The sequence below is a fragment of the Artemia franciscana genome, chromosome 9 (genome assembly GCF_032884065.1).
Source record: "Artemia franciscana chromosome 9, ASM3288406v1, whole genome shotgun sequence".
NCBI classification, from domain to species: Eukaryota; Metazoa; Arthropoda; class Branchiopoda; order Anostraca; family Artemiidae; genus Artemia; species Artemia franciscana.
The window spans coordinates 698,923-714,230 of record NC_088871.1 but is presented as its reverse complement, the minus strand read 5'-3'; the positions used below and the strand labels follow the sequence as shown (position 1 = coordinate 714,230).

The 15,308-nt window shown below is 35.7% G+C and overlaps 1 protein-coding gene across 2 annotated transcripts in view; it reads left to right on the top strand.

The window, feature by feature from the left end:
* The window catches only part of LOC136030852 (E3 ubiquitin-protein ligase UBR2-like), a 151,719-nt gene that overhangs the window by 115,900 nt on the left and 20,511 nt on the right, over nucleotides 1-15,308 (top strand). For both annotated transcript variants that reach the window (XM_065709903.1, XM_065709902.1), the window contains exons 24-25: nucleotides 2,366-2,536; nucleotides 7,620-7,831. In XM_065709903.1, coding sequence (XP_065565975.1) covers nucleotides 2,366-2,536; nucleotides 7,620-7,831 — 383 coding nt within the window. The remainder of the gene's footprint in view (nucleotides 1-2,365; nucleotides 2,537-7,619; nucleotides 7,832-15,308) is intronic.

Here is a 15,308-nt window from a genome sequence, read left to right as displayed (position 1 = left end):
CGATTCTGCTACACGTGTTTGTGCTATACCTAAAACTGTTATCACCATGGCTTCCTGTTCTTTCACGTTTTTCTCAATTGCCAAAAAAACCTGTGCTGTAGCAATTCTTCTACACGTGTTTTCGCTATACCTGAAACTGTTATCACCATGGCTTCCTGTTCTCTCAAATCTTCCTCAATAGCCAAAAAAAACCTGTGATGTAGCCATTCTGCTGCACGTGTTTCTGCTATACCTATTGTCACCATGGCTTCCTGTTCTCTCACATTTTTCTCTATTGCCAAAAAAAAACCTGTGCTGTAGCCATTCTGCTACACGTGTTAGTGCTTTACCTAAAACTGTCGTCACCATGGCTTCCTGTTCTCTCACATTTTTCTCTGTTGCCAAAGAAAACCTGTGATGTAGCCATTCTGCATCACGTGTTAGTGCTATACCTATTACTGTTGTCACCATGGCTTCCTGTTCTCTTGTATTTTTCTCAATTGCCAAAAAAAACTTACGTTGTAGCCATTCTGCATCTCGCTTCTGCACTGCATCCACTTTCTTTGCTAAAACGGCTACTGGATGAGTAACCTAAATACTAAAAAGGCAAGCGAAGCTATCCACTTGGAAGCATCATCCCTATCCTTCACTCTACATGGCTTCTATATCCCTATTTGTTGCTTATGTAAGCTGCTTGGATTTTTTTTTTTAAATCCATTGACAGTGAAAACGAAATCTGACTGTTTGAATAGAACAAGTGGAAACGCTCGATTGCAGGTAGACTTTTCATTTGTTTTTTCAAAACTATGAAGTTTTTAGGCCAGTAGCCTGCCAACATTTTCTTTCAGTTGCCAGGTTGACTACACCTAAAAAAACTGCATAACTACCATAACTACACCTTTAAAGAACAGCTGCATACGTTTAAGCTGTTTGGTGCCATATGTTTTTAGGTTGTTATTTGCTAATTTTTGCCACCGTTTCTTTTTTAAATTCGGTGCTTGCTATTTCCAGAAACTGCATAATTGTATGTGAAGTCATTTTCTTTAGAAGATGAATTCTCCTCTATTGCTTGTTTTTAAAGAAGTATATGGTTGTGTAAGTTTCCTCTCAACCGGTTCAAACAATGAGCTGTCAACCAGTTCACAACCGGTTGAAACAATCACAATCAAAGAAACAACAACCGGGTCAAACAATATGTGAAGTCGTTTTCTTTAGAAGATGAACTCTTCTCTGTTGCTTGTTTTTAAAGAAGCATATGTTTGTGTAATTTTCCTTTTAACCGTTTCATCAATGAGCTGTCAACCAGTTCACAACCGGTTGAAACAATCACAATCAAAGAAACAACAACCGGGTCAAACAATATGTAAAGTCGTTTTCTTTAGAAGATGAACTCTTCTCTGTTGCTTGTTTTTAAAGAAGCATATGTTTGTGTAATTTTCCTTTTAACCGTTTCAAACAATGAGCTGTCAACCAGTTCACAACCGGTTGAAACAATCACAATCCAAGAAACAACAACCGGATCAAACAATATGTGAAGTCGTTTTCTTTAGAAGATGAACTTTTCTCTGTTGCTTGTTTTTAAAGAAGCATATGTTTGTGTAATTTTCCTTTTAACCGTTTCAAACAATGAGCTGTCAACCAGTTCACAACCGGTTGAAACAATCACAATCAAAGAAACAACAACCGGGTCAAACATATGTGAAGTCGTTTTCTTTAGAAGATGAACTCTTCTCTGTTGCTTGATTTTAAAGAAGCATATGTTTGTGTAATTTTCCTTTTAACCGTTTCAAACAATGAGCTGTGTACCAGTTCACAACCGGTTGAAACAATCACAATCAAAGAAACAACAACCGGGTCAAACAATATGTGAAGTCGTTTTCTTTAGAAGATGAACTCTTCTCTGTTGCTTGTTTTTAAAGAAGCATATGTTTGTGTAAGTTTCCTCTCAACCGGTTCAAACAATGAGCTGTCAACCAGTTCACAACCGGTTGAAACAATCACAATCAAAGAAACAACAACCGGGTCAAACAATATGTGAAGTCGTTTTCTTTAGAAGATGAACTTTTCTCTGTTGCTTGTTTTTAAAGAAGCATATGTTTGTGTAATTTTCCTTTTAACCGTTTCAAACAATGAGCTGTCAGCCGGTTCAAAACCGGTTGAAACAATCACAATCAAAGAAACAACAACCGGGTCACACAATATGTGAAGTCGTTTTCTTTAGAAGACGAATTCTCCTCTGTTGCTTGTTTTTAAAGAAGTGTATGGTTGTGTAAGTTCCAAACAATCGATCAAACAATCAAAAATTCAAACAATCAGTTCAAATAATCAAACAATCAGTTGTCATTTTCACTGTCCTTAGTACTTGAACATTTTAGTTTTATTACAGATTTTAGAGGATCAGTTTTATGGTGCATTGGAGACCCTATTCCAAGCAGAGAAGTCAAAGGCTTCACCAATTGATGCAGTTGATCCTTTTTCTATCCTTGTCACCTTGTTGGTCTGTTCGTCTGTCTTTTCTGACAGTGGGAGAGTTAGACAAAGAATATTAACTGTGATGGTGAATATTTTTTTTCGTTTTGGATAGGCTCGTTAATTGTAGGCTAAAATAGGTTAATTATATAGGTAAGCGATTATCTGCCTAATTAAGATGGGTGGATCAGTTTTTCTCAATAATCCTGAAAGAAGGAAAACTTAGTCAGAAAGAGAAAAAAAATGACCGGGTTCCTGGAAGAGAGGTCAGGTGCTTCACCAGTTGGTACATTTCATCCCTTTTCTGTCCTTGGTGCCTCAATGGTCTGTTCGTCTGTCTTTATGACAGTGGGAGAGTTAGGCAAAGAATATTGACTGTGATAGTGGATATTTCTCCTGATCTTGGATAGGCTAATTAATTATAGATTAAAATAGGTTAATTATGTAGATAAGTGGTCATCTGCCTAAATAAAATGGGTGGATTAATTTTTCTCAATAATCCGAAAGGAAGGAAACCATAGTCAGAAAGAAAAAACTGACGGTATTCCTGGCAGAGATATCAGGTGCTTCACCAATTGGTGCAGTTCATCCCTTTAATAGTATAGGCTGTATATTTCTCCTCATTTTGGATAGGCTAGTTAATTATAGACTAAAATAGATTAATTATGTAGATAAGTGATTATGTGTCTTGTTAAGATGGGTGGATTAATTTTTCTCAATAATCCTAAAAGAAGGAAAACAGAGTCAAAAAGAAAAAAAAAACGATCGTGTTCTTGGCAGAGAAGCCAGGTGCTTCACCAGTCAATTGAGTGCATCCCTTTTCTGTCCTTAGTTTCCTGATAAGTCTGCTCGTCTGTCTTTCCTGAAAGTGGAAGAGTTACACAGAAGATATTGGCTACGATGGCGGATATTTTCCTTTTTTTTTGGATTGGCTAGTTAGGCTAGAATTGGCTAATTATATAGCAAATTATTAAGCCTATATTAAGATAGGCGATTAGTTTTTCTCAATATTCCTGAAAGATGGGAAACATTGACAAAAAAGGAAACCAACCCTATTCCAGACAGACAAAGCAGATGCTTCGCCATTTGATGCCATGGATTTTTTTTCTGTGCTTCTCATCCCATTCATCTGATTGTTTGTTGTTTCTAGCTACGAGAATTCCAAAACTAAAAAAAAAAACCGGCAATCGAACGACGTAGCATTCTTCAAAAAAAATATATATAAGAAAATCTGTATTCTACATATTTCTTACCTTAAATGGGTATTCGTACGCCTGTTGCTAAAGATCTCTCTGGGTTGAAGAAATTTTCAACCTAAGATGCTGTTTTTTTAAGGCACCAAATCCCATTTTTCCGGAATACTTCTCCACTACCCAGGAAGGAAAGGCGCAATATGTTTAAGTAGCAATTGATTTGAATAGAATAGATTGGATGGGGATTAAAACATCCGCCAAAAAAGGAATTAAACAGCTAATGTTGCAGGGGTTAGGGGTTTAGGGGTTATCCAATTAGTAGCATGGTTAAGCTTATTAGTTTGAGGTGACCATGATTTTACTTCAACTTCCGCTTTCAAAGGAAATCACTGGGGTCTGTGGCCTATAAGTTTGTGAGAACTATAGAAACCTTGATGTTTAAGCCCCGTCCAGTTGGATAAACTTAAAAGTTAGCTCAGTCCATTTGTGTTTTAATTCTGAAAAAGATTGCAGCTAAGCTTCCAAGATTTCAAACTTAAAAAATCATATTAGCAAAGGGCGCTGACAGATGAGGTAAACAACATCAACATAAGTTCGATAATTGACAAGTTTGGTTAACTGACGTTCGGTTAACTGACGTTTGGTTAACGTTCGATAACTGACAAGTTTGGTTAACTGACGTTCGGTTAACTGACGTTTGGTTAACGTTCGATAACTGACAAGTTTGGTTAACTGACGTTTGGTTAACGTTCGATAACTGACAAGTTTGGTTAACTGACGTTTGGTTAACGTTCGATAACTGACAAGTTTGGTTAACTGACGTTCGGTTAACTGACGTTTGGTTAATGTTCGATAACTGACAAGTTGTGTTTGTAGAAGATATGTTCCCTCGAAACTCGCACATATAACCAAAGTGAAAAGATGTAAATTTATAAGTAACGGGCTAAACTTTTAATCAAGACATAAAGTCAAAATAAATAAAAAAGTCCGAATATTATTGGTTAGCGTTTAGAAACCTTAGTAAAAAAATTAACAGTTAAAACATTAAAAATAACAAGAAAAATAAAATAAAAAGTGCTATATAAGAAAACATAAAAGGTCACGTCTGAAAAACAACAAATAGTTTTTCAGATACGATTTTTTTTCTTCTATATATTTAGCATTTTGCATCTTTTCGTGTTATTTATTTTTGGTATATCTTGCTTGTTTAGTCTAGTTTTTTCCCTGTTGGTGAAAGTTTTCCGACTTAAAGCTAAATATTTTGGCTATTTTTAGTTTATTTTTAGTACGTTGATTAAAATTGTCTATTCGTTTATTTTCTTTTATTTATAAATGGGAAGGCAGCACGTAAGAAATTGCTGAACCCGAGTTCACGGCAATTAAGCAACAAGTAAATCGCATTTTCTGTGTTGTTTCCATAGTCGCATGGTTACACCTTTCTTCTCCTGCAGAATTTCTAGAACAGTCAAAAAGTTAGTGGCAACGAACTGTAAGTAAGGAGCGACCCAATTCAATAGTATCCTTTTGATACAAATAGATACATCAAAAGAATCGGACTTTTATGCTGGTTTTAAATATGTAAGTTAAATCAAGTTAAGTCCTACCCATCGGAAGTTACGAGCCTGAAAAAATTAGCCTTTTTTCGAAAAAAAATGGGAAACACCCCCTAAAAGTTATAGAATCTTAATGAAAGCATTGAAAAGTTGTAGAATCACACCATCAGATTCAGTGTACCAGAGAACCTCACTGTAGAGGTTTCAAGCTCCTTTCTGCGAAAATTTGGAATTTTGTATTTTTTTTTGCCTGAAGAAAGATCACGGATGCGCGTTTATTTGTTTTTTCCCCAAGGATGATTATATTGACCCAGTGGTCCTAGAATGTCGTGAGAGGGCTCACTTGAATGGTAATGAAAAGTTCTAGTGCCTTTTTCAAGTGACCAAAAAAATTGGAGGGCAACTAGTCCCCTCCTACGCTCATTTTGTTTCCCAAAGTCATCCGATAAAAATTTTGAAATAGCCATGTTTTGCAACATAATCGAAAAATTATAAAAACTATGTCTTTGAGGACGACATAATCCCCCATAGTCCCCCGGGGAAGGGCTGCAAGCTATGAACTTTCCCCATTGTTTACATATAGTATTAGTTATTGGGAAGTATACATACGTTTTTAGGGGGGATTTTTTCCGGTTGGAGGAGGGGGATCGAGAGGAAAGGGTTACGTGGGACGATCATTCCATGGACGAATATTTAATGGGGGAAGAGAACTCATGAAGGAGGCGCTGGATTTCCCATAATTATCTAAAAAACAATCACAAATTAAATTTTAAAAAACGTTGTTTTCAACTGAAAATAAGGAGTAACGTTAAAACTTAAGACGAACAGAAGTTTCAGTCAAAGTCAAACTTTGCGATAAAGTTTGACTTTTTCTCACAGCTCTATTTTTAGAACAATAAGAAACTTTAGCGTAAAGAGCGAGGCGTTGAGGAGGGGATAGCCCCTTTCATATACGGAATAATTTCTATTTGTTTTAAGTTTTAATGTCGCTCATTGCTTTCAGTAGCAAAAACTTGTTTTTCTTATATAATAATAGGTAAATTGACTAAGGTCAACAGCTTCAACAACGGGCGCCACCAGTGAAGGGCTACTGGGTGATGTCTCACAAACCCATCTTCGAGAAAAAGAAGGCAGTTACAAATATTAAATTCATTTTGAAACATAGGCTCCTTTGTGGTTACCGCCTTTGTCCTTCAATCTATTTGAAACATAGTCAGGTTTATTCTAATGAAGATATTACTACTTTTTAAAACAATTAAGGGCTTTAATTTATACCATAAAGCTCACCCCCCCCTCTGGGAGAATTTCTCCACCCCTTGGAAACTTTAGGTGACATCCTTGTCTTGAATCGTAGAGATAACGACATATATGTAGATCAATGTAGATGACTTAAATATTTCATTGCTTTGATATAAATTTGTTATCGTATTATATCCATGCTTCTTCAATCTGAAGTAAAGAACAAGTGACGTAGGTGGTGTCTTCTTATGCTACGTATTTTCACACAGCCTGGCTTTATAAGACGTTTTAGGGTTCTAACCCCGTTTTTGGGTTCCATCCATATCTCAAAAAAGCGTGGCCGTACTTTGAGGGATTTATGATGTATAATTTCAATGTTTGCACCTTTATATATGCATTTATCATCCATTATACAGCATGTGTGAGAGCGGTGTAAAAAATTGGAAACAAAATAATACAAAAACAATAAACAAAATAGGACACAAAACTACTAAAAAACAAAACAAAACAAAAAACATCAAAATGAGCAAGTAAGAGTAAAAATCACAAGGTACTGAACAAAATATTACACAGTATCGCAAAAAAAACACATCATTACAAAAAAACAGTAGATTAAAAACAATATCATAGAATTTCGACAAAAAATCTACTATAATTAATGTCTGACAATTTTCTGCTTTATCCCATCGCCATAGTCTTTTTCGAAATTTTCGCTGATTATGCATTTTCCTCTTATGTGTTTTCTTTATATTTTTGCTCCCACTATTACACGACTGTATATCTGAATTATAAATTAATTAATTCACTAGTATGAACGTTTTAGGCTGAAAAAAAAATAATGTTTCCCCTCTGAATGGCTGAGATGGGGTTGCAGGGCATACCTAACATTTTAGTTATTTTTTCTTCTTCTTCAAATAATGGCCAGTAGGAAGAAAAAGGAAAAGGAGAATAATAAAATGAATTTTCCGCCTGTATACAGAACCCGTGCTCAGCATTGAAAAAGGGAAAATAATTTGAACCATAACATAAAAAAAAGTAAGAATGAAAGATTGAGAAAATAAAAAGAAAATAAATATAACACATATACTGAATAACTACTCCGCTTACAACACAGGAGCATTGAACTTCCACATTTATAGTCATTGCTTGTTTTTATCCCCTTAGTTAAAACATTAATTTATTTTAGGACTTGCATTTGGTGAGGTTGGCATTTGCCATGCAAGTTATTCAGTCATTCCTAGTCGTTGAGTTGCCAACAGCTGATGAGCTGATGGAGGAAGAAGGAGCAAAAGCTTACACCCCAGGACAAACTATTCTACTGGAACTATATGAAAAAGTTAGAGGTAAAGAGTGTGCATGCTCATCTTCAAGATTTATCGAAGAAATTGAAAAATGCTGGTAAGTTATATAACCTCTTTTAAGATTTAAAATTAAACTGATCATATAATGATAGGGCAATTTCTGCCTACTATATAGAAACGAATGGAGAGAGGGTTTGTGAGGGGGGCATTAGTATAATATATCTGTCGAAAACAATAAATTGATTTCCATTCGAAGAAACGTGCTTTATTTATATTGGGTCTTAATGGTTGATGTTCTCGTATCTTTCAATTATATTCTGTGTAGCCTAGCCGTTAAACATATACTATAAGGGGAATGTTATTACAGAGCTCCAATGGGTACTCCAGAAAACTCTACTTCCGCCACTATTTTATTTCATTCCAGAGATCTAGGATTCAAGTTCGTTAAGAACCATTATAATTTTATGTCTTCCAGTTTGAGTCATCGTGTCTACATGAAATCTCCCGTAGGATTGTACCATGTATTATGTGAGAAGGGGGGAAGGGCAAGTTTGAATAGCAAAGCTGTAAAAGTCGAATTAGTTTAAAAATATTTGTAATGACATATAAAATAGTGCAAATTTTTAGATTATTTGAAGGATGCTATACGGGCCTGGAGCCAGTCTCCCCTCCTCATCCTTAAGTAAGTGCTGGCTGCTATTTAATACCATAGATAGTCTACGGTAATCTAAAGAAAGCTGAGACCCTGTTAATTTCTAGTTTGAGAGACCTTATTGCGACAAGTGCTCGATGCGCAATTAATACACACCACATACGCCAGTAATAATTGGAAGGAACTAAGGTTTTGAGTAAGCTTACCTCCTAGTATCGGCCTGCTTCAAAGTACCCTCCCCCCCCCTGACTAAAAGCTCTTCTGCCAGCTTATTGAACTTGTTAGTCAGATTTCGTGATGAAACTTATTTTGAACTTGTTTGGTTTCGCTTCTAGCTTGTCATCTGCGGAAAATGTATTTGGAACACTTAGTTTGTTTCGTTTTCCAATCCTACTCACCACCAACAGAAATGTTAGCTGATAAGGGGTTTATTCAAGTCCAGTTCTAATTCGTCAAATTTTTTATGCGTATATTTAAATGTTTTTTATTCGCACACAGTCTTAAAAATGAAAAGAATAACATCAAAAAATTTTTAGGCCCATAATTTCAATTATGGTAAGTTATTAAAAAAAATTGTTTTTTTCTTCACTTTTCTTCATTGGTCCTAGGATCGCCCCCGAGGGCCCTCATGCACTATTATGAAAGTGGATATTCAGTCTTTTCTGATTTTTGATGTTCTTAGACTTGAAAATGCATCACTGGGTCCCAGGAACCTTGAATCAGTACGTATATATTATGTCTTGTTAGGACCAGAGTGATAAATATTGAAATTTGGGTCGCAAAACGGAATTTTTTATTCCTTGAAACCTGCTTAGATGGCAAATATTATCACGTGTTTAACTAAACAACTTCCCAGTCAGGGTATATTATATTTTCTTTTATACAAAAGTGTGTACATTTCTTATGCCTGTCACCATCCCCCCCTGCCATTATTTTCTTAAATTGATATTGCTGGGCCTTGGATACAAATATGAAATTATCCATAATTTGGATTGATAGAGTTGTCTTGTCGGGAACTACAGGATTGAAAGTAATGGGGACGGGAGTTTCAGCAGGGATTTGCATGATTGTGGATAGGCGAGATTTGGAATGGAGAACTGTGTGGCCACCTAGTTTTGATGCTTTAAATTAAATCATGACCTAGTTTTATTAGTTTTTTTGGCTTAACTCTAAAACTACTAAAATATTTAATGTTTTTTTTTTCTTTTTCTTTTTTGGTGATTTCCGAATACTAATTAACTGTCGCTTAATATTTAATGTTTTGTTCAGTTAATTGTTTAAATATTTCTTTCTTTGCTCCATGGTCCCTCCCCCCCCCCAAAAAAAAAACAAGAAAAAACGGGAATTGACTACAGTTACTGTACAAAAGACAGTATATATATATATATATATATATATATATATATATATATATATATATATATATATATATATATATATATATATATTCAAAACATGTTTCGCTTAATCCAGTCTCAGAAAACTTAATAAAAAAAAAGCTACGACCCGTATTAGCGCAGTGGGTGTTCTTCTCTTCGCAGTACGGAGCTCGATGTAGAATTTTGTCTGCCACAGAGCCGACGAGGAACCCAGCACATTTATTTGAAAAAAAAAATGTAATATATTTTTTTAAGATTCTGAATTTCAGAAAGGTTTCGGGAAGAAACAATCTTTAATTCTCTGGGAAGGTATTGAAGAAAAACGATTTCGAGGTAAATTTCGGGAACTGGAAAAATTGTCAAGTTTTGGGGAGGGTAAAAGCACTGCTCCTGACAGAAGTAAATATTCCTATAGAGTTTGAATCGCTTAAGGCGAGTCAAACAGTTCGTGGTAACGAACTGTAGTAAGGAGCGACCCGGCTCAATAGTAACCAAAACTCTAAAAAATGGAATTTTGATACCAATAGCTACATCAAAAGAATCGCATTTTAATGCTGGTTTTAAATATATAAGTTTCATCAAGTTTAGTCTTATCCATCAAAAGTTACGAGCCTGAGAATATTTGCGTTATTTTAGAAAATAGCGTATCAGAGAACCCTACTGTAGAAGTTTCGAGCTCCTATCTACAAAAATGTGGAATTTTGCATTTTTTGCCAGAAGGCAGATCACGGATGCGTGTTTATTTGTTTGTTTTTTTGTTTTTTTTTTTCTTTTTCCCAGGGGTGATCGTATCGACCCAGTTGTCCTAGAATGTTGCAAGAGGGCTCATTCTAACGGAAATGAAAAGTTCTAGTGCCCTTTTTAAGTGACCAAAAAAATTGGAGGGCACCTAGGCCCCCTCCCACGCTAATTATTTTCCCAAAGTCAACGGATCAAAATTCTGAGATAGCCATTTTATTCAGCGTAGTCGAAAAACCTTATAACTATGTCTTTGGGGACGACTTAGTCCCCCACAGTCCACGTGGGAGGGGCAACAAGTTACAAACTTTGACCTGTGCTTACATATAGTAATGGTTATTGGGAAGTATACAGGCGTTCTCAGGAGGATTTTTTTGGTTTCGGGGAGGGGTTGAGAAGAGGGGGATATGCTGGGGGAACTTTCCTTCGAGAATTTGTAATGGGAGAAGAAAATTTCCATGGAGGGAGAGCAGGATTTACTAGCATTATTTAAAAAAAAAACAATTAAAAAATAAAAGTGAAAAAGCTTTTTCAGCTGAAAGTAAGGAACAGCAATAAAACTTAAAACAAACAGAAATTATTACCCATATGAGGGGCTCACCTCCTTCTAATACCTCGCTCTTTACGCTAAAGTATTTTCAGTAATTTCAACTACTTATTCTACGGCTTTTGTGATTCAGGGGGTCATTCTTAATGAATTGGGATAAAATTTAAGCTTTAGTGTAAAGAGCGAGGTACTGACGATGGGGCGAATCCCCTCATATATGTAATAAAAACATGAGAATACAAAAGTTCTTTACGTAAGCTAATTTATAAGTTACGTAAATCTTTTACCAATAAAAAGATTCGTAAAAAATTAAAAGTTCTAGTTGCCTTTTTAATTAACCAAAAAATCGGGGGGCAACTAGGCTTCATCCTCCGCTCTTTTTTTCTCAAAATTATTCGATCAAAATTATGAGAAAGCCATTGAGCCAAAAAAAAAAAAAAAAAATATATACAAATTTTGTTTTGATTATTCCTCTGCAGAGAGCCAAAATCAAAACATGCATTGATTCAAAAACGTTCAGAAATTAAATTAAAAAAAACAAGTTTTTTTAACTGAAAGTAAGGAGCGACATTAAAACTTAAAACGCACAGAAATTACTTCGTATATGAAAGAGGCTGCTTCCTCATCAACGCCCCGCTCTTTACGCTAAATTTTTTTACTGTTTTAAAAAGAGGAATTGAGAGAAAGAGTCAAACTTTAGCGTAAAGAGCGGGGCGTTGATGAGGAAGCAGCCTCTTTCATATACGAAGTAATTTCTGTGCGTTTTAAGTTTTAATGTCGCTCCTTACTTTCAGTTAAAAAAACTTGTTTTTTTTTTATTTAATAGCAATCAGGATTTTTAGCGAAGTTGTTCAATCAATCAATCAATTTATTGATACTAAAAGAAAAAACTATTAGAAAAGTAAAGTGGTCACTAGGCCCAAGAAGCTTTGCTTGTAATGGACCACAGAGAACAAGATTAAAACACTATTATAAAATATAATAAAAAAAAAAAAACTGGAACAAGACAAAGATATTGAATAGATAGGATATTTAACAGATAGAAGATTTAGAAGGAAATTTAACATATAGCTGAAAACGATTTTAAAGGAAGAGAAGAGACATACAAATTAGGAAAGGATTAATAAAGAGAGAGAAAAATTATTGAATTGGAAAGATCCGACGAAATAATTCCTTTGCAGAAAGAAAAAGAGGGACATCCGAAGGGATGGAGTTCCATAATAGAATTGATTGATATACTGGAGACCTCTGGGCTGCTGTAGAAGATCGTTTTGGTAAAATAAATCGTCGAGAAGAATGACGTCAAGAAGAAAAGTACCTACCTGAGCCTGTCCGTGAGAAAAACTGCTGTAGGGGCGGTGGGAGAGTACCTAGAAAAGCAGAATGCGCAAAATAAAGGGTACTTTTACCTATTTTATCCAGTATAATATAATATATTCCAGTATCATTATAAAGATCAGAGGAAGGGTAAAGCCGAGGGAGAAGAAAAGTGGCCTTCACTGCCCTTTGAAGTAAGCAGAGAAGAGATTTATTAGTATTACCCCAGACAGAGCAGCAATAAGAAAGGTAAGGATAAATAAAAGCATAATAAAGAGAAACCATAATATCAGGAGGAAGAAATGAGTTAATCCGGTGCAACATTGAAGACTGGCGGAGGATTAAGGAACGGGCGTGAGTTATATGCGGTTTAAAAGAAAGAAAACAGTCAAGATACACACCAAGAAATTTCACCATAGTAGCTTGTGGTATAAAATCGTTCCCAAAAGTCAGGGTGATTGGCTCCTGTACGTCTCGCATACGGTAAGGGGTCCTGAAGTTGACAATGGCACTCTTTCGGCTGTTTAGAGCCATACCATTTGACCAGCACCAATCCTTTACTTTATCAAGAAGACCTTGAGCTATAGAAGTGGCAGATGGCAGGTCCACTGCAGCAATGAAAAAGTTACTGTCATCAGCAAAAAGAACAGGGTGAACATTGGGATGAAGACCATCAACAAGATCATTAATGTAAATTAGAAACAAAATTGGTCCAAGCACAGAGCCTTGTGGGACACCTTTCAACACAGGCAAAGTAGAGGAAGAAGTACGGTTTACCAAAACATACTGAGATCTCTCTGAGAGGTAGGACCTTAAACATTCTAGTGGGACTCCATGCACTCCAAATGAAGATAATTTAGACAGAAGAACATTGTGGTCAACCATATCAAAGGTATTTGAAAAGTCGAGAAATAGACCCAAAACACACAAGCCCTTGTCCAGATTAACACGCACAAACTCAGTTGCATCAGAAAGTGCATGTAAGGTAGAGAATTTGGGACGAAAACCATACTGATGGTTAGTGATGAGAGAATTTCCAGCAGTCGAATTAGTACTAAATACAAATGAAGAGGGTCGACGATACACTACTTTTTCAACAACCTATGAGATAACGGGAAGAAGAGAAATAGGACTGTAATTTGAAATTAGAGAAGAATCACCTTGTTTATGCAAAGGTACAGCAGTAGCAACTTTAAATAAATGAGGGAAAATTCCAGAAGAAAGAGAGGGGTTAGTTATGTGTGAGATGGGATGAGAAACAAACTGACTGATTTTTTTTAAGGACATTATTACTCAAACCAAAACTATCAACTGAACAACTGCTTGGAAGTTGAGAAATAATACTAGAAATCTCAGTAGTACTACATGGGGAAAGGAAAAAAGACTTCTCTGTCACAGGAAAACAACTTACTCTACTCGGGGGTGGAATGAGAACTGAGGGAAGTGTGGTGAAATACGAATTGAAGGCACTGGCTAAGGATTTTTTGTCCACAACAGATCCATCAGCTTTCCTATAAAGAGATGGGGAAGATTGTTTGAGTTTCTTGCGGGAGAGAGCTTCATTAATTACAGTCCAAACCTTGCGCAAATTCCCTTTACACTCATTAATTCGACGCAAAAAATACAGCTTTTTTGCTAAACGAACTGAAGAAGTGAGCACATTTTTGTAATGTTTATACTTCAGAAGATCTTCCTGTGTCCTACTTTTACTTGCAGCCTTGAACAAAGACGCCTTCATATGGGTTGCATTGATCAGACCTCTAGACATCCATGGGCATTTAGGTGTAAAATTCCTTGGCCTCTTTCTAAGAGGAAAATGCTTATCCAACAGAGTTCCCATACGACACAAAAATAATCTAGTTGCACAATCAGCATCATTAGCTTCAAGAACACTAGACCAATCATTACTCTGAAGACTATGTATTAAATTAAAAATTTCTTTATCTGTAAAAGTTCTAAAAGAAGACTCGCCTTTCTCATCCACAGTAATCTCTGTTTTAGGCACAGATAGTGATAGATAATAGGGAAGTGATCAGAAAGATCAGTGAAAACAAGACCAGAAGAGAACTTCAAATTAGTAGAATGAGAAGTGAAAAATATTATCTATTAAAGTGGCAGAATTTCTTGAAGGGTCAACACGAGAAGGAAAAAAAATAAAGGAAGTAGCCCAGAAGAAGAAAATACATCAAAAAGATGGTCACATTCATCATTTGATCCAACATTTAACATATTACAATTAAAGTCTCCCAAAACACAAATCTGTTTTTTAGAGAAAGTCCCCACACCAGAAAGCTGATCAAGCAAATCACAGAAGAGATGTGTTGGAAGAGGAGGGGGCTTATAAAACAAACAAACAGTATCACATGCAAACTGGCTTTTCAGATCAATAACAAGAGAATAAACTGTCCTACTATTAGACACCACCGATGTAAACAAGGATTCAAGGTCGGATCTTCTACAAAATGCAATACTAGATTTTATGAACAAAGAAATACCCCCAGAACACTTTGTTACCATTTTAGGGACATGAATAGCAATATAACCATTCATATCATAAGCTGTAAAATTATCACTGTCAGATAACCATGTTTCCGTCAAGCCTATGACATCAAAAGGGCAAGAATTATCAGACCACAGATACGATTTAAGACTGTCCCACTTATTTCTTATCCCACGCACATTCAAACAAAATACATTAAAGCAAATGTTTGAAGAGAGTGAGGGCATAATGTTATCGCAATAATCAATGGTGGTGTGATAATTACAGCTAGAACTAACCATAGATTCAAGGAGAGGGTCAAGAGTGTGTGCCTCTTGTTTACCAGCACTACTTGGTTGATCAAATATAACTGAATTAAGAATAGAAGAATTCAAAAGGAAAGAGAAATCACCCATATTTATCTCACATAACAGAGACATACAGTACCTTCACAAATGACTC